This window comes from Barbus barbus (assembly GCF_936440315.1).
Source record: "Barbus barbus genome assembly, chromosome: 35".
Lineage (NCBI taxonomy): Eukaryota > Metazoa > Chordata > Actinopteri > Cypriniformes > Cyprinidae > Barbus > Barbus barbus.
The window spans coordinates 6,101,460-6,125,006 of record NC_136763.1 but is presented as its reverse complement, the minus strand read 5'-3'; the positions used below and the strand labels follow the sequence as shown (position 1 = coordinate 6,125,006).

Genomic DNA, 23,547 nt, shown 5'->3' with positions numbered 1-23,547 from the left:
AAAATAGCAGTTGCTAACAAGCAGCTAAATGGGACTACAGAGGCCGTCAGGGACATTAAACAGTCCTACCAGGGCTTCATTATGATCAAAATGACTCATTTTAAAGTGATAGTTTCTATATTTTATTCTATTACAGAAACTGAATAATCAAATGTAAAACAACACTGCACAGTCTTTAGTGTATGAAATAAATATATAGTGCTCATTATTAAAAGGATAGTTCACACAAAAATGAAAATTACCCCATGATTTATTCACCCTTTAATGTTAATCAACAACACAATACAAAGAAAAATATCACACATACTCCTGAGTGAAGAACTAAGTGTATTTAAAGGGATAGTTCACCCAAAAGTTAAAATTACCTCATGATTTACTTACACACGGCTCTGGGGGGTGAATAAAAGTCTTCTGAAGTTTATCGATGTGTTTAAGAAAAATATAAATTTTTTTAACTTTATAAACCATAATCTCTAGCTTCCGCTAACTGGTACGTGTATTCATGAGAGAGTGGCGTTCCAGCGGATGATGTAGGACGTATGCATAGCGTAAACTTCGGTGAGAATATGCGAGTCTCGCAAGAACCATGTTTTGTTTAGCAAAGGAAAACCAGTCTCCTCTTGGCTTTTATCAAAATCCTCCTACATTTTTCTTTACAAAACCTCCTTTTGTGCTTCTAATTTGCGACCAATGTTTGGTTTTCCTCTCTCCTCTGCACTTCTGCGCTCGCCACTGCGTTCGCCTACTTCATCCGCTGGAACACTACTCTCTCCTGTACGCACGTAAGACAGAGATTACGGTTTATAAAGTTTTAAATATGGATATTTGTCTTACACAAATACATAATTTCGCTTCAGAAGGCCTTTATTAACTCCCAGGAAGCCGTGTGGAGCACTTCTTATGAAGTGAAGTGAACTGAAGTGAAGTGACATACTGCCAAGTATGGTGACCCATACTCGGAATTCGTGCTCTGCATTTAACCCATCCATCGTGCACACACACAGCAGTGAACACACTCAAACCGTGAACACACACCCGGAGCAGATTATGATGGATGGATGCACTTTTATTGGACTTCAAAATCTCAGCAGCCATTCACTGTCATAATAAAGTTTAGAAGAAACAGGACTTTTTTTTAATATAACTCTTAATTGTGTTCATCTAAAAGAAGAAAGTCACATACACCTAGGATGGCTTGAGGGTAAGTAAATCATGATGTAATTTCCACTTTTGAACTATCCCTTTAAATCTACTAAAGTTCTTCAATCAGAGTGATATTTTTTCTTTTTATTGTGTTGTTGATGAACATTAAAGAGCAGGGTTATTAGTCTGCTGTCACTTTAAGAACTAAAGCACAGCTCCAAATGGATTTCTGCTTTTTTTGTGATTATTTTGCAGTTAAAAGGCGAATTATGAAGGTTCACAAAAAAAAAAACACATAATTGTGTTGATTTTGCACTCTTTCACGATCACTGAATCGCCGAAACTGACATCCCACTGAAATCTACTCACTTGTCTGCTTTAACAGCCTCACAAACTTTCCTTGTAGATTTTAAATAAAGAATTTTGATTAAATTTAAGATTGTAAGAGTTGGCAGAAGCTTATTATTATCTTATTTGAAAAGATAATCTTAATGGACAAATCATGCAACTCACCTCCACTTCCCACAGTGCTTTGCTGCTGGTGGCAGAGGTGGCAGACTGGCGGCCGGTGGTTCGCAGGAACACGTATTGCTTCTTCCTGTGTTCATCATTAGTGAGAAATTTCTCCTGCTCGGCATGAAACAGCCGAACCACATCACCCTTAGCAACCAGAAAGAAGGAATTAGCAACATCACAATCTAAAAACTAGAAGCCTAGAACCATCAAAAACAACTACTCCAGGAACTCAAACCATATTTCACATGTGTGTGTGAAGCACCTACCCCTTTAAGAATGATTTCCTTGTTGTCACTCCATTTCATAAATAAAACAATCTTCCAGCTAGTGTTGCAGTTCACGGAGTTCACCTGAGAAGAACGGAGAGGAAAAGGGGAGGAGGGGGCGTCATAATATAAACTACGTTTTTTTTTATGAGCATTAGCACTTACTTAAAACAATGATTCACAATCCAGAGACATTCTGCCAGAGAAAGTGGCTCTTAAATTAGTGTTATCATAGCATAATAGCCTTCACACTAACAATGGGTTATAATTGAGTGGACAGTAATTCCAGTTTTATGCAGCAAAAGCTCATTTACAGACAGTACGTTTCCATAGCCATTAAGAGCAGAACTGTATTAAGTGTTATTTACATACATTCAGAATACATGGTGTAATGCACATCAACACAAAGGATAAAACTGAAAGAAAAAGCAGATTAACCTCGTTGCAGCCAGGATTGTCCACCAGCTGATGGGTGCTGGCATGTAGAGGCTGTCCTGCGTTTACGGGATTCAAAACCACTTTATCCCCAATCACAACCTAAAAGAGAAAAAAAGCTCAATTAAAACATATTTTGTGAAGAAATTGTTCATGGTTGTTCCACAAGCAAAACCAAGAATTGCAGGCATCATCATTTTTATGTGACTTGCATGAAGTGAAATCATGTCAACAACATTTACTTCTACGGTCAAATTTATTAGAAGTATAGCCAGGAAAACAAACAAATAGATAAGCAATCAAACAAGTAAATAAATAGAATAGATTTGAACACAATTCAAATGATTTATTTAATTTTATTTTAATGTAATTTTATTTTTATTTTTTGATCACACACACAAGCATAGACAATTATGATTCAACCCTCTTTTTGCAGAATAAAATTACCCAAAACAAAAATTAATCCAAAGTAGATTTAAAATATATATATATATATATATATATATATATTAGCAGTGGAATATATAGTCAGAAATAGAACATTCAACGCAATTAGAAAATATAATAAAAAGATATGATGTATAAAATAAGGATAAGATTGTTCATTAATAATTTATTATTATTATTTAATACTTGATTATTTATGTTTATTAAAACATTTCATTTAATACATTTAATAACTAATATATTCATATTAAAAAAAGTTTATTTTGAACTTTGTCACAAATAAATGCATGTTTTTCTACCACCCTAACTTAGAAGACATTGAAACTTCATATTCATAACTTTATAACTAAATGCCATGCAACTTAAATCTAGCAAAGTACAAAATACAAAAGTACAAATAAAACAGATATTTATATACTGCAGTCTACTAAGTTCAAAGGAGAAATCCTAATATATTTCCGCCCATTTAGAACATTTCATTAACTGCTTTAAATTGTATAGCTAAAGGAAATCAAATTTAAGTTGATCTCTTGTAATGCCTTAGTTTTGCAGTTATTTATATCCCACAAGACCAGGTTCAGTTCCGTTTCAAAGTATTGCCGTGGCTTTCCATGACGAAGGCTCAGTGACAGCGATGCTCTCCCACAGAGCCCGTTTTTAATGGCATTAGCAGGGGAATTCAATGCTGTGAGCTTTGACATCATGTAACGGTCAGTGGAAGCTTATGTAAAAACACTCTTTTACCCCAGAGATCAGCAGCGGATGACACCCCATGGCCCCCATACAACAACATCTAATGGAGCAAACGGAGACTGTTTTATGTCTGGTTCTGTTAAGATTGCATCTTTTTCCAGATGTTTAAATGCTGTAACTACAGTTCAGGCCATTTAGAGCCCCTAGTGCATCGCAGAGCACATCTGACATCCAAGTTCGATTTACTTAGCTCCAAATTCAGCCTTACACCAAGGAATTGCACCCGAGTATGCTTGAGAAGAAGCGTAGGGTAATAAATTTATATAATTTGGCCCAATTTGCAAGACAACACTTCTCATTGCTGCTTGCCTCTGCAGAAACTGCCTTTGTCCAGCAACTATCACAATATAATATACACTACATACTTTCTTCTTATTATCATCAATGCTGAAAAGAATGAATGTTTCTTGAGCATCAAATCAGCATATAATAATGATTTCTGAAGGATCATGTGACACTGAGGACTTGAGTAATGATGCTGAATATTCAGCTTTGTATCAGGGGAATAAATTACATTTTAAAATATATTAAAACAGAAAACCGTTATATTAAATTGTAATAATATTACCCTATTTTTATTCAAAAATAAATGCAGCCTTGTTGGGCTGAAAGAGACTTTTACAAAGCATTTTATAATATTTACCAACCCTAAACTTATTAATGGTAGTCTATCTACATATTGTACAAGCATGTTAGATTTGAGTAGTTAAAATCTAAGTAAGAAAACATTAATAAATCCAAGTGAACAAGGCTTTGCAAACTAGAGCCTATTAGAATTGTCATCACACTATAATGGTAAATATGGCAATACGGTTACGGTTTAACAAATCTGTTTAAACTGTGTATGTTTTCACTCACACTGTCTCCTATGGAGCGGAGTTTGTAAAAGGGCTGGATGTAAAACCAGGAGCCTTCATTGCCAGCAGAGTCCAGCGTCACACGCATGGCGTTCTTCTCCAGCAAAGCAGGCAGCCGTTTATTCACAGTAAGGTACTTATTGCTTTTTAAATGCAACAGCTGTGAAATATATTTTAATAAAGCAAAGAACAATATGTAGCAAAGCAGGTATACTCATTAAAACCACATGAAGATACTCAAGGTCTTATATTAAAATAAAATTATAACAATTATAAATGCAAGCTCAATGACACAGAAAGTAAAATAACACTGAACAATGGATTTCTGTCCTGCCAAGACCTCAATGGCACTGTGAGATCCCTCTGCCTCCCATCTGCCAGCTGGCTGACCTACCTGAATAACATTTCCGTACTGTATCACCGTCCCCAGCAGCTTCCGGTTTTCTGATTCATTCTGTTTCTTCTCTAGATCAGCAGCATGCTGAAAAACAGAGGTGAAAATGCAGATTAAAATGCTTACAAATACTGTATATAAATAATTTACATTAAAGAAAAGTCTAGACAAGATTTAAACTAACAATTATTTGATATTTAATAAATTACACTTATGTCAAAATTTAATTAAACATTCTATGCTATCTTATTCATGCCGCATAAAAAGAGTTATGGAATCTTGCTTCCACCAGGGTATAAAAAAATAGAATGTAATTCTCACAATTCTAATGTTTTTTGCGGGGAAGTCGTGGCCTAATGGTTAGAGAGTCGGACTTGTAATCCAAAGGTTGCGAGTTATTTAAATAGAATAAAATAAATTATATTGCCTATCCTCTCAGGATACCTGGATTCAGTGTTACAAGTACCCCAGGCACATCGTTTTTCAATTTTTGAAGCATAAACCCCATAAAATGGATGTGAGCTTAGGATCTTCTAATGTTTCTCTATGGCGCTGAAACCTAAAGATGTCCGAGTTCCACTCCCCGTGCAACTGATACTCGACTGCCATTGGCTAGTCTGCGTTCAAGGGGAGGGGCTTACTGATAGGTTTGACAGATTGCAAGTCATACTCAAAACTGCAAGATTACATATTGCAATTCTGAATTTTTTCTAAGAATTCCAACTTTACTTCTCACAATTCTGCTTTTTGTCCACCACAGAATTAAAAACAAAAAATGCAAATTTATCTCATAATTCTGAGATTCACAGAATTCTCAGAACTACAAGGGGAAAAAAAATCATAATTGTGAGATACAAATTCAGAATTGCTAGAAAAAAAGTCAATATTGCACGACAAAAAGTCACAAATTATTACTTTATTTTTTTTATCAGAAGGCAGAAACAAGCTTCCATAGAGAAGGCATAAGCCTGAAATGTTCCCTGTTGAACTCACATGTAATTTGTTGAGCAGTACAGTGTCTGTGGTGCTGTTTCCACCAGGTTTTGCTGCTTTCCAGAACTGTTTCTGGGCTGAATACCTGTTCATTGGACACAACTTGAACAGACAGTCTGAAAGAAAAACAGAAAAGACACAAAAAAACACCTTAAGAGAAGTTCACACAAATATTTTCACCTGCCTGTAGGAGCCTTTACACTGTGCATACATGATTTAGCGTTGTTTCTTCGATTTTAAGTACACCCACAGTCCCATCAAAAAATATGTTTAAGTCCCCCTGGAAACTGCTTCAGTACCCTTGTTGGGAATCACTGGACTAACTGACCTTCCAAACACCAAACAAAAACAGCCACACATCCATCAGAACTGAATCACCGAGGTGTATTTAGCCATTTTTAGAGAGATACAAGCAGGTTAATCTCAGAGACATTGTGATCCATTTAATTGTACTCTTTATAGTTTTACTATCATGAGGGCATCTGTGACTGCAAGCACAACTGACTAGAACAATTCATTTAGTCTCCAAAGAAGAACACAAGAGGATTCAAGTTTGACTCATTAGTTAAATGACCGGGTCACTTTGCCAGGTTAACTCTACAAAGTGAGCCATGTGAATCTGTCCAGTAAAACACAATTGATCAAATTAAAAATAATAATAATACATCTATATATTTCAGCCAATTGCCAATACCCAAGCAAAGAATTCACAATTTCAAGCTGTTCAGAATTCAAAATATTTAATGAAAAAACTAAAATGCTCAAATAAATCTAATTTGTATGATACAATTGTATTCAAATGAATGTGTCCCATGTTAAATTAACTTAAATGGTAGATTTTTTTCACCATTTTTATTCATTAACATAAAAATATTCATTACAAATTTTTACATGTAAAGGGCACCCTTTTTACAAGATGTAATACTGGTCTTGGGTGCCCCAGAATGTGTCTCTGAAGTTGCAGCCCACCCAACAGATCATTTATTATAACAGCTGGAAAATGACATTTTTGGGGGGTGTCTAAAAAAAGAGCTGATTTGGAGTGTATGGCTTTAATTGCAAATGAGCTGCATATTCCTGCCCCGTCTCCAGAAGAGGGCGTCGTGATGCGTATAAGTCTCTCTGCATTGCATATCTACAGCAATAAACAGCCGGTAGAAGCAACATAACAGAGTGAGAGAACCGGTGTTCAGCCGTACATATGGGAAGCCAAATGCATTGAAAGTGGGATGAAAAAGCGTGATGTTACAGATCAATGAACCGAGCCGTACAACCGCGTTACCGAACAAATCTCTAAAAAATACTTAATGTACACACACAAATACAGATATCGTTAAAACGCTAAGCACTATAATGACATTCACAGAGGAGTCTGGAGTGATACAGAGCGTGGGGATTGCTTGCCAGACATTGTTCGAGCGCGGAGAACATGGAGGACAGTGTACAACCGTTGAGGGCGGAAACTAAGGCTGCATTTACACTTAAAAAATGAGGAGTGGATGGATTTTTATCATTGTAGGGTGGTTGTGTTCACACTTCCAACACACATTTATGTCCAAACACCATGTAAAAGTGGATTTTGCATAATAGGTGCCCTTTAAACACTTTCTTTGAATAACTGAATCAGAATTTTTTGTCATTTCATTGAACATGCCACTGTTTGTGCTACAGTCATGAATGATCTCTCAAATCATTATTACTTTAGATCAGGGGTCATCAAACTTAATCCTGGAGGGCCGGTGTCCTGCAGAGTTTGGCTCCAACTTGCCTCAACACAGCTGTCTGGAAGTTTCAAGTATACCTAGTAAGACCTTGATTAGCTGCTTCAGGTGTTTGATAAAGGTTGGCGCTAAACTCTGCAGGACTCCGGCCCTCCAGGACCGAACTTGGTGACCCCTGCTTTAGATTAACAGTGATAGTAGTGTTTTCAGCCAAGAAGCATTAAGCCAAAACCATTTAGCAAAACCCTACAAACCACCCAGAACACACTTACTCACACCACAGTAGTAACAAAAGCTGCTGTAATATGGTATTCTGGCAGAAACTATGGTTACCGTGGTATATTTTTGTAAGCTAAAGCAAGGCTAAGCCAGCAAGCTATGAATGTTCTCACAATCTAATACAATACAGTGTTTAATGCACTTGCAATGCCACAATACATATACAATTATTATTATTACAACAAATGAAATTATAATATATATCTATATTTCATATCTATTTAAAGAATTGTCAGGTGAAGTGAATTACAAACATCCCTTGCTTTGGGAACGCACTTCATCACACATATAAACATTGAGGATCAGATACTATCATGATATTAACCAGCAGGTTATTCTCCTTGAGAACCAGTTACACTATTATCATGATAAGACAGGGCTGCACTGAGGGCCAGGTAGAGTGAGTAGAAGGAAGCAAGGAAAGAGTAACAGGAAGGGAGGGAAGACACGCAAGAGGACATGATGAAGTGTGATGGCTAAAAATAGCACTACGTCTGCAGAGTGCACTGAGAAATGCGGCCAACACTAACGCTAGCGCTCAGGGATTAGAAGCCAGGGAACTAGGGGTGGAGGGCGAAAGTTAGGAGAGGAGCATGTGAGGGGAAAGTGGGACAGAGGATGGCAGTCAGAAGAGCACTGGAAGGAATGATGGAAGAGAAATGTAGGTCGATGGTGCCGAGGGGCAACGCTGTGTCAACCTCTGAGATGAGAGGCAGTTAGCATGCTAAACCACAGAGAGACAGTCACACCACACCGACACAAACACTACAGGCTGTCAAACAGTTATGGACACAAACTCAGACTCAAAGAAGAAATACACAATTTTAAAAGTAACCTCTAGTTTTAATCAATCCAGAAAGTTCAATATGGGATGACCATAGCAAAAAAACATTTTGTTGATGTGGAACAAAGAGTTTACACCTAAATTTGAGACGTGGCTTAAAGAGTTCAGTAATGTGTTACATATGGAAAAGATTAGATACGAGATTGCAGGTAAACCAAAGAGATTCGCACAGATTTGGAAGTCCTTCTTTGAATATTTGGAAGGTGACCAATGATAACTGAATTTAGCCACCTTCTTTAAGTGGTGAGGTTAATTTGATAAATTATAGCATTTTTCCCATAATTGAGTATTTATTTGCATTGATAAGAATTTTTTTAATGATTCTGTATATGTAGAGACGTCTGTATGCATATTTTTTATATAAGCGGTGTATATTTATGGAGGTGTATATGTTTACTATATGTGGGTGTATCTATATTTATGCATATATGTATCATTACATTAATCTTTTTTTTCCTTTGATTTGCTGGCATGGGGGTTGGGGGATTGTTCTCTAAAATGTGAAACATTTTAAATAAAATATATATTTTTAAATAAAATAAAAAAAATAAAGAAACCTCAAAGCATGATGCTACCACTACTAAATTTACAATTTTTTTTACAATAATAACACTAGTGGTATTTTGGCCAGAAATATTAACATCATGGCCAAAACTAATGAGCTGAATACAGTTTTCATGTAATGGTAGGTAATGGATAAATGGCTGATATTAAAAAGCTATACTACTTGTTTAAATGATTTAAAAAACATACACAAAAAAATTTAAATATAGTAGTCGGTACCAATACCACTAAAAGTACACGATGCTCGATACCAAGTCGATAACAATAATACTTAAACATTAACTCCTTTATTTAACATTACAAAAACACAATATTAGTGGCACATGGCCTTCAAATAACCCGCACACACGCACTCAAGCACACACACAACTATATTCTGAATGCAAGGATTAGTTTGAATTCACTGACATGCTGGCAAGCCCAAAATATTTTTTAAATCCATTAACATAAACAACAATTATTTAAAGAAGTAATATTAGCCAATAAGGTGAATAAGGATAATCCGTGGACGGAAAATGTTTAAACTGACTTGATACCGTAGTATCGGTTCTCGTGACATCCCTAATTTCAACTGATAATTATTTAATACGTTTAGGCTAATTCTGTCATTAATTATTCACCCTCATGCCGTTCCAAACCCATAAGAACTTTGTTCTGGTTGCAACGAAACTAACACTTTCAAGGTGCAGAAATGTAAGGACATCGGTAGAACAGTCCATGTGACATCAGTGGTTCAACCGTAATGTTATAAAGCTACGAGAATACTTTTTGTGCACAAAGAAAACAAAATAGCGCATGCGTCGTGGTACTGTCATGAATGCGTGTCAAAGAATGACACAGAAGAGAAGATTTTTTGAATAAAGTCCTTTTTTGGTTTCTTTGCTCACGAAAGTATTCTCGTACACACATGGTCAGAATTGTTGGTACCCTTGGTAAATATGATCAAAGACGGCTGTGAAAATAAATGTGCATTGTTAATCCTTTTGACCTTTTTTCTTTCTTTTTTTTAAATCACAAAAATCTAAGCTTTCATTGGAGAATAAGAATAAGTAAAATATATCTGAAATATATTCCCATTCATATTCACAATTCTGAGCACACCAGCGTGATTATGAACATTACATTATCCAGCCATGGCTTCCTGTTTCACAGAAATATAAATAGGAGGGAAAACAAAGGCCAGATTCCAAATTAATCACCCGTCACTATGAGAAAAACCAAAGAATATATGATGTACATCACCAAATGTTTGGGGAGGGCTTCAAGGGAAGAAGAAAAAATGCTTTCACCAAAAAACAATCTCCAGCATATTCAGCTGTCAGACACGACTGGAACATCAAATGTCTACGTCACGATGTGGAAATATTTGTGTAATGCCACCCAAATCTTCGCGCAAAGAAAGAAGGCGTGGTTTCAGTAACCGCATTAGTGTTGATAGTGTTTTCAGTAACCGCATTACCATGTCAGGGAGACGCTGTGTGTTTCTATGCGAAAGCAAAAGCACTTTATTTGGCCTTCCAAAAGTAGATGCATTGAGGAATCATTGGTTAAGATTTGTCTACGGCACAACAGCACGACCCAAATGTTCGAATTTGTACAACGCATTTTATGGACGACAGTTTAAAAAAAAAAAGGCTCAATTCCGAGTTTGCTATGACAATCTGGCTCTTCTGAATCAGCGACTGTAAGTATGTTTTGTTATTAGTTCAAGTATTTGCTACTGACTGTTCAAATGCAATGTTTTGCACGTAACGCGTCGTGTGTGTGTGTGTGTGAGGGGAACAGGGTCACATCACAGCAGAGTGTACAGCCCGTCAGAAATGGTCTTAACCACGGCTTGTGTACTGCAAATACATACGAGCATCATCACTGTGTCTGTCACGCGACTCTGTTCCCCTTTCGGGCTTGAACTGATAAAACTAACTTGAAAGCTGAAGTTCGCGATTATGGAAAGGGGCGTTACATTTCCCACGCGTGCTTGTGGTGTTCGGCCAATCACAATGCACTGGGTCAGTTGGCCAATCAGAGCAGACTGCACTTGTTGGAAGCGACGCGTTTGAGACGGGGCATAGAGGAAATATAATAATGTATAGTATTTGAAAAATAATGTGTTTTTTGAACATTAAAGCATGTTAACATATTCTGTTACACCAAATACACAAAATAAGATCTTTAAAATAGCATCATATGACCCCTTTAAAGTGGCAGAAGACATAACAGCAATGCACACTTATAATATAGTATAATATAGTTTATAGTTATCGTTATGTGTATCCTGAAGGCCCATTCACACAAAATATACTACATGTACATAATGTACACATGTACTTAAAATCTACTAAAATATTAATACCTACATACAGTACAGATGTTCACAAATTCACATAAATGCAAAGCAAAACTGTGCCATAAGCTGTCAAAGCACTACTCATTATGCTACAAGTTAAAATCAATTCAATAGGCATCTCGTGTCTGTTCCAGAGCAAACAAACTAGAAAACAACTGTTCATGTTCACTCTCACATATCATATTTTTTTCTCTTCTGTAGAAGGCTAAACCGGTCTGAGGTACAATGCCCTGTCTGAGACGAACAGTGTAAGCGGATCCATTTTCAAAAAACACCTTGAGGAAATGGTTAACATGCTGTAGCTAACCTTCAGCTTAAGACATTTTGCTTTTGTAAAAAATATATCTGTAGTTGTCTGCACAATCACAGATTTAATCTATTGACCATCCATTTTAACTGTACAACAGCATCAAACATGGATTTGTTAATGTGATCAGTTTATTTTGGCCACTGCTAAAATTCACAGGATAAAAACTAAATGGCTGTTTCTTGACAGTACGCTACAATGGGCCATAAGACCCTGGGACTATGTTTGTGGCTGTGACCCAGGATCAGAGAGGAAGGGCAAACCTTTGAATGACACTGTAAGGCCCTCTGGAAACCAGGCCTTTTAAACAGCTTAAGCAGGCTATTAATACCATGAGGGATCTAAAGATTTAGTGGTGGCAAGCAGAAGTACAATGAGCAAAGCCCTGCCACTACTGTTCTGCTACAGCTACCTGAAGAAAGCAGGACAGAAAGGAGGAAAAAAAGATACTTGTATTATTTCAGAAAAAGCTCAAGTGTTTCCCCCATTGTAGCCTCTCTCATTATAGCACATCATAATCTAATGAAAAACAATGTTTACGTTGTACTTGTAACGCCATAATACTGTTATCATTCCAAAAAACATTTTTAAATATATAAACATACATATGTACAAATATAACATTATTATTATTATTATTATTATTATTAATAATAATATTATTATTATTATTATTATTATTATTATATTTCCTGGTCAGAAAAATGTGGATATTTAAATCAATAAAATCTCAATTTAAGTACAAAAAATTAATAAAATTATATAAAATAAACAATATGAAAATATTTTGTCCAGTAATTAAATTATTGTTATTTTGTCATTTTGACGTTAAATATTTTTTATTTTATACATTTACAATTTTTTTTTTTTTTTTATAACAAATACTTTGAAATTAATTATATATGAACAAATATTTTGTACTTTTTATTTTTGTACAATTTACACTATAAAAAGGCTTAAATATTTATATGAATAATAATCATTGTAAACAAACACAATGTTTATAGTCTTAGCTCATCCTGTATGAGAAAACCTATGGTAGACCCCAGGCCTGATGTGTATGTCCACCTATACAGCTGTGCCTCATCAATCAAACAGGAAGTACATCAACATATGTCTGTTCAGTGGTGTGTGGCAGCAGTCTTGAGACACCAGTCCTTCGAATTAAAAAAAAAAATTGACACCTAATTTTAAAAAGTTATTTCATTATTTATCCCTAAAAAGGCATTTTCCTCAAGTACATTTACACATTGCCCACCTTTGACTGGAGAGCTTTTGGAGCAAAGAGCAGGTGAGCTTTTCACTGACCATGACTGCATCTCTATCACCACAACACAAGACATCTATTGTTCCAGCCTTGTATCCATCTACTCCATACGCTACACTGAGCTACAGTCACTCTACTGAAAAGAAGGAAACAGTGCTTGTGAACCCTCAGCCACCAGCTACACTTTCAGTTCACTTTTAGTTTGACAAAAAATGTTCTATTCAACCACAAGCTCATAACTGTAACACCCGCAAATAGTTATGGTAAGACTTTGTGCATATCTGACTAAGTTCGGTGCAGCTAGTGTTATTCAATGCCAGTCATTATATGAGTACTTTTCCTAACATTTGCATATGGTATCAGTAATAATGTGACAGCCATCTGCTGCGTCCACAGCTGACAGGACAGAAGAGCACTAGTCATAATCAGAGCAAACATGACCTTGCTATATCACGAGCTCATCAAGGCACTTTGTATTTGCTTAGATACATCCAATTAAGTCTAATTTCCATCAATGGCACTGCAGAATGTTTTGCCTCTGCAGCCCTAAACGTGCTTGGCTCATGTGCTGAAAGGTTCAGTGTTAATGTGCTGGATTGTGACTTTTAGGATTATATTTATTGATTTATTTTATTATATACAGTGTATGTATTAGAAGTTAGAGAACAATTGATATAATATCAAGAAATCATTTAATTTTCATCGTTCAAAGTTTGAAGGAATTTTAGTTTTGGCTATACCATGCTAGTAGAACAGTGTTTTACAAAATAACCGAGGCACTTCAACAAAAACCCATCAAAAGTGATCAAAATTTGAGAACAGCAAGGATTGTAGCACAAAAAAGGATTACACGTAAAATTCTGAAGGTTACAGAAGTCAAAAATTTGTAGGAAGTGTACAGGTGTACAAGTGTACATCACAGAAATAATGACAGGATTTTTATTTTTAAGTGAAATAGCCCTTTAATAAATTCTGCCAGTCATTTGCTGAATTGTAGGCTAGAAATGTTCTTCAATCTTACATCTGGCAGTTTATGAAATTATCTTCATTAAAACATAAACATGTGAGGATTTTGCCATTTAATTTCGGCAGACTGAAGTAATTTCGGATAAACTCAGGGTGTCAAATAGCAGAAGAGGGCAGACGAGAGATGTCTAGCTGATAGATGACAAAAGTCTGAAAGAGTAACTGAAAGTCTGAAAGAATCACCCAATAATAAAATGTGACATTCTGTAGTTTTGTCTCATATTCATCTTTTAATCATATTTGTAAATGTATTGACTCCACAGCCAACAGAGCAATTTTGTCTTTACTGTTCCAATACTTATGGAGGGCACTGTATATCTATTTATTCTGGCAAATTATTTTACTTATCCAGTTTCAATTGTCCAATCAAATAAAACCCACTGTCTTGGTCATACCTAGTAGTCAATTATCCTGCTAAAAATAATAATTCCAAATATTATGGAACCATTTAGACAAAAAGGTTCTTCTATGGCATCATGAAGCACTAAGAACATTAAAAGGTACGTATTCGACTCTTCCATGACGTTTTTGAGGATATAGTACACAGGCAATCAACTATCCAACCAGCTAACTAGAGGTGTCTGATTCTCAGCTTTATCCATCAGTCACTATAAAAACACAGCACCTGTCCATCAAAGTCAGTCACGCTGAAGCCATAGTATTGGACAATTCCGCTTCCCATCCATCTGGGTTTAATGAAGCTGACAAAAATATACATACAGGCACACACGGATATGCTAAGATACACACAATGAACTCCAGAACAAACGCCAACAAACACAGCCATACAAAACAAGCTGACAAAGACCCATCCATCTGCCACATTCACAAAATAGAAATAACTACATTTATAGATTTAAAATTTTAATTAAAACAATAAGTAAACAATAATATCCTGGCCAGAGGAGAACTGGCCCCCCGACTGAGCCTGGTTTCTCCCAAGGGTTTTTCCTCCATTCTGTCACAGATGGAGTTTTGGTTCCTTGCCGCTGTCGCCTCTGGCTTGCTCAGTTGGGGACACTTCATTTCTAGTGATTATCGTCAATTTGATTGCACAGATGCTATTTAAACTAAACTGAGCTAGACAATGACATCTCTGAATTCAATAATGAAATGCCTTAACTGAAAATTGAGTGTTTAATCTTATAATTATACATTACTGACACTCTATCCTCCAGTTTGATACTGTTAAGTGCTTTGACACAATCTGTATTGTTAAAAGCGCTATAAATAAAGGTGACTTGACAAAAACAAATGACAAGACTAAACCAAAAGCACCATCTATATAAATAACCACCAGTTAACTGACACACTCAGTATCATACACTGACACAAGGTGTGCTACCAGCTCTGAACAAGAGGGGTAACGAGAGAAGAAGGTGACCTTCAATTAGGTAAATAGATGTATTCCAGGTAATCAGATCATTTCACAAGTTTAATGGATTCATAAAAGATTCATTCTGGAGGTCTGGAGCCCCTGCGGTTTTATTAGTGTGTGTGAGACACAGACAGAGACAGCACCAGGCCTGCTATAGTCCTTTCAGGGTCATTTTTTTATTTTTTAAATGAATATTTCATTGAAGCAAGGACTAAAATGATCAAAAGTGACAGTAAAGACTTTTAATTAATAAATAAATCAGTTTCCACAAAAAGATTCAGCAGCACAACTGTTTACAATGCTAATAAGAAGAAATGTTTCTTGATCACAAAATCAGAATGATTTCTGAACGATCATGTGACACTGAAGATTATGATGCTGAAAATTCAGCTTTGCATCACAGGAATGTTATTTTAAATTGTAATAATATTTCACAATTTTTTACTGTATTTTTGATTCAAAAAGCACCCTTATTAAAATTTTAAAACAACAAAAGGCTACATAAATTGACCACATTCATAAATCGTGTTCTTTGCTTTTTTTGTCATTCTGCAAGCTTAATCCTTTTCACTTTCATAGAAAAAGAACAGCTAGAACATACAACATGAAGTTTTTTAATTATACAACAGTTTAATTTTAAGGGTAAGAAAAAGGAGGAAAAATGTCCAACTAAATTACAACTGTTTTTGATACAAGAAGCCATGACTAATGTTCAAAATGGACTTCATGGGGATAAAAATGAGACAGAAGTGCAGTATATTTTATCACTCTCTCCAATTCCTCAAGACAAATATGCAGAAAGCCTCAGTTCTCTGAGCAGGAGGACGTCATGGTCAGACTTGGACTGGACAGAAAGAATAACTGATTTGAAGCCAAATGCCAGTTTTATTGCAATTATGAGGAATATAATTGCCCTCAAAAATGCAAGGATTGCAAATAAAAAGGGTTCTACATACAGTATGTGCCTTCATGCACCTCGGTTGGACTTAAATGGTAATACAACAGTGAGGAGCGTGTTAAAACATCAACAACGCCACAGAAAGAAATCCCTCAGACTGGGCAAAGACTGCAGCTATTAAACAGCCAGAAGCAGCAGTATCACAGCCTCACAGGCAAACAACCTCTGAAAGCCTCAAACAGCTGGCAATGACAGTTAAGTTACCAGGTGACACACGTTTCAAATCCTATTTGCATGCTTGTGTTTTAGCTAATACGATTTCAGAAAAAATCACTGGCTGTGTATATGTGGTCTTTCTGTGTTAAAGCAACCACATTAAAGAAACTGCAGACTTCAGGAAAAGGGCATTTTTGGCACTCAGACAGGTATGTTCTATGCAATCATTCTGACAAAAGGAAACAAGCTACAATTCTATAGTTTGCTCCCTTTTAAATACAAGAAGTATCAGCTGTAGCTGAGGACCTCTGAATCATATATTACGAGACATTTGCGGTGATAATATAAAATAGTTCAAATTGTTATAATTGCTATCATATTTAAAGCACATACAAAATGCATATAAAATAGCCAAATACCAACTGATGATGCCTGTAACATATACAGTAAGTAACTTTGTATGTGTGTCCATACATCATAAAATATCATAAATACATGTTCTATTTAACATTTTTATGAGAGGATCTCTCAGCTACACTCACAACATAATCACATTTTAAAGACAAAAGATGCAGGCCTATAATCTAGACTTCAGAAATCAATAATCAGCTCTAAAATTCTGATCTGAGCATCTCTAGCTTTTGCATCTTGACTGAGACCTTGGACACAGGTGGGAAGATAGAGAATGCACTAAATATACACACCAACTGGTACAACGTGACAGCCTGTCACAAGAGCAATATATGAGCAGAAGGGGCCCAGAGGTTTCTCCCAGCATGCCTAAGGCTCAGTTTCCACACGGCAGCCCAGAGGACAAGGTTAATTAGCATCTGACAGGTTTCACCTTTAAAGAGAGAATCAGTCTCTTTCCAGTACACAAAGAGTATAGTCACAGCTCAGTCTTGCTCCTAAAGAGCTCCATTACTATCAGTTTTATTTCCAGCTCCATCAACCACATCTGCACCAGCTAATCATAGCTTTCAAGTTCACCGAAAAATGACAGACAGGTGTGTTATACCTGAAAGTAAACATAGGCAAATGCATCACATTTGATTGAATCATTCTATGTTGAACTACAATATCATTTTCTATTTTGCCAAAATTGGGTGAGACATCTTCCGAGTGAAAACACAAATATACAACAGCACCTATATATAGCACCATTTAAAAGTGTTACACACACAATGTATGCTTATAGCACCTGGGATTCCCATGCAGTCTCCTATTTGAAAACTACCTAGCTTAGTTTCAAAGAAAAAAACACTAACTAGGCTTATTGGAAAAAAGTGCCTGTGGCAACATTTCTGCAAAATGATATTATGTTGCACTAAAAGCGCATTCAGATTCAACCGAAACAGATGAATATGAATCTAAAGTGTTTTATTGTGTTAATGCATTTGAAAATAATGTAGCACCTACACTAAAACCTAACCCAACCGATAGTGTTAAGAAAAGCAAACGTGAAATAAAAGATATCTCTATAGTCACAGAAAAATACCATAAAAACACTGATCAAGCAGATATCCTTTAAATTCCTTTAAATAAGGGAAAGTTTAGCAAATCTTCAACAGAAATCTCTAAAACATTTCCATATAACACCTCCAGAGAGACATAAATGTGGCCTTACCTCGAAATTTCTTAGGAGGGTTGTTTAGGTCCCCAGATTCTGGTTGCACCACGCAGCGATCGTCCACCAGACTGCAGAGATGAGAGACATGAGTCAGAAAACTTCTCTGGAGGCAGCATATTGAGCATTTCTATTTTTATACAGCCATTTTTCACTTTTTCTGCACTGATTGTGGGGAAAAGAAATTTCAAAGTACTACAGTGCTATTCGTAGTTGACACCATGATAAAAAGAGATACAATATTTAAAGAAATATGCAACCAAAATTACAATTTTGTAGAGGTAATCTATCGCATACCTATAAACGTTGAACAAATAAAATTTTAAATCATACACACATTTATAATTTACAACCTTTCTTAACGGGAAAAAGTACAAAATAATAAGGACCTTTAAATAATAAATAATAATTAAATATTTTTAAATATTATCTGGTAAAATATATACATAATTAAATAAACTGTATAAAATAATGAATAAAAAAATCATAATAAGAAATTACCCTGCACATTTTAATCCCACTTTAGAATTAATTTGTCCAGCAGACACTGGCTCAAAAAAAAAAAAAAAAATTATATTTAAAAAAAAAAATTATTATAAAAGTTTTATTATTAAAATCACAAGTTGTGTTTGTTAGCACTAGTTAATGCACTGTGAACTAACATGAATAAACAAAGAACAACTGTATTTCCATTAACAAAGTTTAATAAATAGTGTAATAAATGCATTGTGCATTGTTTGTTCATGTTAGTTAACAAACACATTCTATAACCGAAGTGAGTCAGTTATGGAATGGCTGTATGAACAAATCCACAGCTGACATTTAAGTTCAAGGTATTTTCTTGCTATCATTCAATAATGTTCTCTCAAGAAAACAAGTAAAAAACGACAGAGAATAGGGACATAGTGTTGTCAGAAAGCAAAACAACTCTTGTTTGGGTTTGAATGGAGGAGGGAACATGAAAAGAAGGAACCAGAGATTTTTGGGCCACATATGTGATCGGATGAAAGATTAGGAATGTCCAAAAATGCCAAACAAGACTGTCTATAATTTATCAGTAGTCTTATGGAGTTATAGGGACTGTCTGTGGTACCATCCATCTCAATGTTTTAAAGTTAAAATCCAATAAATCTCTGACAGCAACTCTTAAGCGAGTGTCTGGTCATGCCCTTATACTGTATGATATTGGCTGCATTTCAAAACCTAAGCTGCAAACCTGAACTGCAATGTTTGGGAATCAAACACGCATTAGAATTTACAAAATAAACTTGCACAGTTTTGCTAGGCATCAAATGTGCATTCAAATAGATACAATTTAATCTAAACCGCATTTTCAAGCATCACATGCATATCTTTAAAATTAAAACTATAACGTATTGTTTATGCTCAAACCTACACACACACACACGCACGCACACACACATATACATATATATTATTTGTCTTAGCATTAAAAGTAAATTAAAAGTAAAAACACAACTTACTGTGCACTGCATTTCTAGTCATCATGGACAATACATTACCGTTTTTATTGAACATAGTATCATAATTTAATACTATTCAGCAAGGATGCATTAAATTGACATTAAGTGACAGACATTTATACATAATATTAATATTGGAAAATATTTGTTTGTTTACAATTGGCCTACAAATGCTGTCTATGTAGGCAACTCACTAGGGTTTTAAAGCACAGTTATACAAATGAACCAGCAACAAGTATGCATGTAATTTGCATCCAGTTTTCACCATAAATGTAACCTGGCAAGTGAATTTCACACTCTCCAGTGGATAATGTACAGGTGGCTTTGGTTTTTAGTCCATTTGCACCAGGACTGCCAGTTCTCATCACACCTTTGTGTCCTTTCTGGTTCCCTGTGCCCAGCTGTAGGCCAGGTGGCTCATTATCCCATTCGTGCTAAGGTCGCTCGATGGCACCGAGACAAGCAGTACACACTACGTACACCAGTGCAGCTAAATATAGCTGTGGCTCATGAGGATGTGCACACAGTAGCAGGGCAGAGAAAGTAATTACAAAGCACAACAACTGAACAACGGCGTCTTGACAAATGAAATCAGTCAACGTTCTGTTCTTCAAAGCCACTTGCTTGCTTTTGTTGCCATAGATGTGTGACGTGGGGTAGCCTTGTGTGTGTGGTCACATCACGCAGGCTGGCAAAGGGGGCTGATAGCCAGGAGGTGGCAGGGTATGATTAAGCGAAGACAGCACAATCTCGTTTCCAGGGGAAGGACGTGAGGAGGGCAACGTTGAGATTTGGCTCCCTTTCCTTCAAGTGCAGGATCAGAATACAGAAACGTAAATGAGATCACACCTACCGTCAACTCTCTGTCATTCTAAACAACATTTTGTCCTGTATTAATATTACTACCTATTATTTATGTAACTGTTGGGTAGCATACAGGTCATTTTTTCAGTGGGGGAAACATAATGCTATATAGAAATATTAAAATGGAGTTACATTTACCAGAATTGTGCAGGTGAAATCAAGTCAAGAGCCTGCATGAACAGTGTTTTGAGCAAGGACAAAAAAGTTCTCCATGCACATGCTATGCGTGTGCACGACTTCACGCATTACGTATTCATGTTGGAAAGGTCGTAGGCAGAAGTAGTACCGAGCTCCATCTGATTTTCTCCTCCAACTTCAAAATGGACCCGACATCGTTGGTTTACCCTTTTTTGCAAATTTTCTTTCACTTTCTTTGCATGTTCGTTTTGTAAACACTGGGTTGGTACTTCCGCATTCGTCACGTGTGACCTTATTCCAATGTGAATACACAATGTGTGAGGTTGAGCTGGTGCAAGATGAGCATTTGTGGTAAAAAAGTATATAATTTTTTTTAAATGACCGATTGTTTTGCTAGATAAGGCCTTTATTCCTCGGCTGAGATCGTGTAGAACCCTTTGAAGCTGCATTGAAACTGCCATTTGGACCTTCAACCCATTGGTCCTATCTCAGTAGCAGACCCAAAAAAGTCCTATGTCAGTATTTTGGTGTACTATATGAAGTACAGCTCACACAGAAGTCACTTTTAAACCAAGCAGCTTTCTATTGGTCAACAAAATGAAAGCATGTAACCAACTTCTCCATCTGCATGGAGAACTTCATGGCCTCATGGTTAGAGAATCAACCCCGAAGGTTGTGGGTTGCGGTTTGTGTGTGTTCACTACTGTGTGTGTACACTTGGATGGGTTAAATGCAGAACACAAATTCTGAATTCTGAATACCATACTTGGCCACGCGTCACTTCACTTTCACATCACTTGATCCCCATTGAAGTCCAATATATAGAGAAAAATCCGCAAAAACCTTAATTTCTTTTTGACTGAAGAAAGACATGATCATCTTGGATGACATGGGGGTGAGTAAAATATCAGGGAATTTTTATTCTGGAAGTGAACTAATCCTTTAACTTTTTTTCCTGTTGTACCGAAATCATATCGAACCGTGACCCCCAAACCGAGGTAGGTACCGAAACGTAACATCTGTGTGCCGTGCCACTCCTACTATCTATCTATCTATCTAATCTTTAATTAATATATCATAACTGGATCGTCCAGTGAAACATCAGATTTCTCTCTGGTGACATATGTAGAACTTCTCCAATCATTTAGTGCGCTTAAACCAGTCCCAACAGACTCATCTGCCTCCACTTTTTAAGTGCAATGCTCAAATCTCAAAAACCAATCAACAACTGATGAATTGACCCAAGTCTCCACCATACATTTTTTTATTTTTCCATAATCTGTTAAACTTGGATGTTCATCACAATATGGCAGAAAAGATCTGTCGCTACTTCTGTTTCATCTCAACTTTTAGGAAGGAGAAAAGGCTTCCCATACCCCAATCTGAATTTTAAGAACCAGAACAGAGAGTAACCACCTAGAAATGCTGAATTTATCATATTCCACCGAAAAAGCATCAGAAATCTACACTGTAATACATACTGCACAAAACATTTCTCAGTTACTTCTCATTTCTAAGTGTTGTACATTCACTTTCTTCTTCCTCTTGTGCTCCTGTATTTTCATCGAGTTCCTCTTATGTACAACGCTGATGTCCACACACTGGGTGATGACATGAGGATGGTTATCTTACCCTAAAGTGCTGATAAATCCATTGGTGGATCCCTCCGCATACAGGGAGCAGATGTCCCCGATGTGGAGGAAACTGGACATTTTGTCAGACATTTTGCTCCACTTTGCGGTGTGCCTGCAAACAAGATAACAAACAGATTAAGGTGCAATAAAATCAGCATACTACCTATATGTCCTTTATTCATCTTATTTAGACATTATATGTAGGTTACCATCAGATGTGGAGATAGCGAGACAATAATAGCGGGAGGACCATGGGGATGGATTCGAGAAAATGAGAATTTGCCATTTTGAGATGGCCTACTTTTTGACAGGAATTCAAGGTCCTTCTGCTGTATGGGTGGATAATGAGAAACGCTCTAGAAAATACAGCTGTGCTACATGCTGAATAGACACTTATTTTGTTGATTCTTTGAAATGTATTGTTTGTACCTTTCTAAAAGGCTGTAGCACCTTGGCTCGATCAAAATAGCTGTTAAATCACGGTATCGTTTAAGGACAAGTAGATGTGACATCTGACCTGTTAAGGGTCTCAACAAGGAGGGTTGAGTGCCAGCATGAGATTTCAGGTCAAATGACAAATGTCAGTTGTCCTATATGACCAGTACTGTTACCATAACCTTTTATGTTTCTTGAACATATGTTTTCTGCAATGCAACTTAAAGCTTTGGTTTTCTATGTATTGTTATTGTTGCTTTCATTGTATAGTGATATTGCTGCTAAATTAAATATTATACATTTTAATGATGCACTGATTATAATACTGAAATATGCTATAAGAAATAAAGCATCAATATATATTTCTATCTTCTAGAAGAAATGCTTTTATGAATTTATTTATATCACTTATGATATATATAAAATATATATATGAGTACATTACATTTTTACAAAAAAGTAACAATCAAAATATAGATAATAAAACTGTAACAAATTAGAAATAATAACAATAAACGTACAAATGTGCAATTAATTCATGTTCATATATATATATATTTTTTTTTTTTTTTTTTTGGGGGGGGCATTGAAAATATTAGCAATAGGCCTATGTATCACTTTATGTCTAGGCTAATAGATAATTTATCAACATTACAAATGAACAAATAATGAGCACTCAGATCCTTTCATATTCGCAGCTAATCCACTGAACAC

The 23,547-nt window shown here is 36.0% G+C and overlaps 1 protein-coding gene across 1 annotated transcript in view; it reads right to left on the bottom strand.

Annotated features, from left to right (window-relative positions):
* LOC306854942 (inositol 1,4,5-trisphosphate-gated calcium channel ITPR1-like) overlaps positions 1–23,547 on the bottom strand; it is a 124,063-nt gene that overhangs the window by 98,656 nt on the left and 1,860 nt on the right. The window contains exons 2-9 of the mRNA XM_079393258.1: positions 22,397–22,510; positions 18,279–18,349; positions 5,805–5,920; positions 4,812–4,898; positions 4,419–4,577; positions 2,364–2,462; positions 1,926–2,009; positions 1,657–1,803 (exon numbers count right to left, since the gene is read on the bottom strand). Of these exons, the coding sequence (XP_079249384.1) occupies positions 1,657–1,803; positions 1,926–2,009; positions 2,364–2,462; positions 4,419–4,577; positions 4,812–4,898; positions 5,805–5,920; positions 18,279–18,349; positions 22,397–22,488 (855 nt within the window). The 5' untranslated portion in view covers positions 22,489–22,510. The remainder of the gene's footprint in view (positions 1–1,656; positions 1,804–1,925; positions 2,010–2,363; positions 2,463–4,418; positions 4,578–4,811; positions 4,899–5,804; positions 5,921–18,278; positions 18,350–22,396; positions 22,511–23,547) is intronic.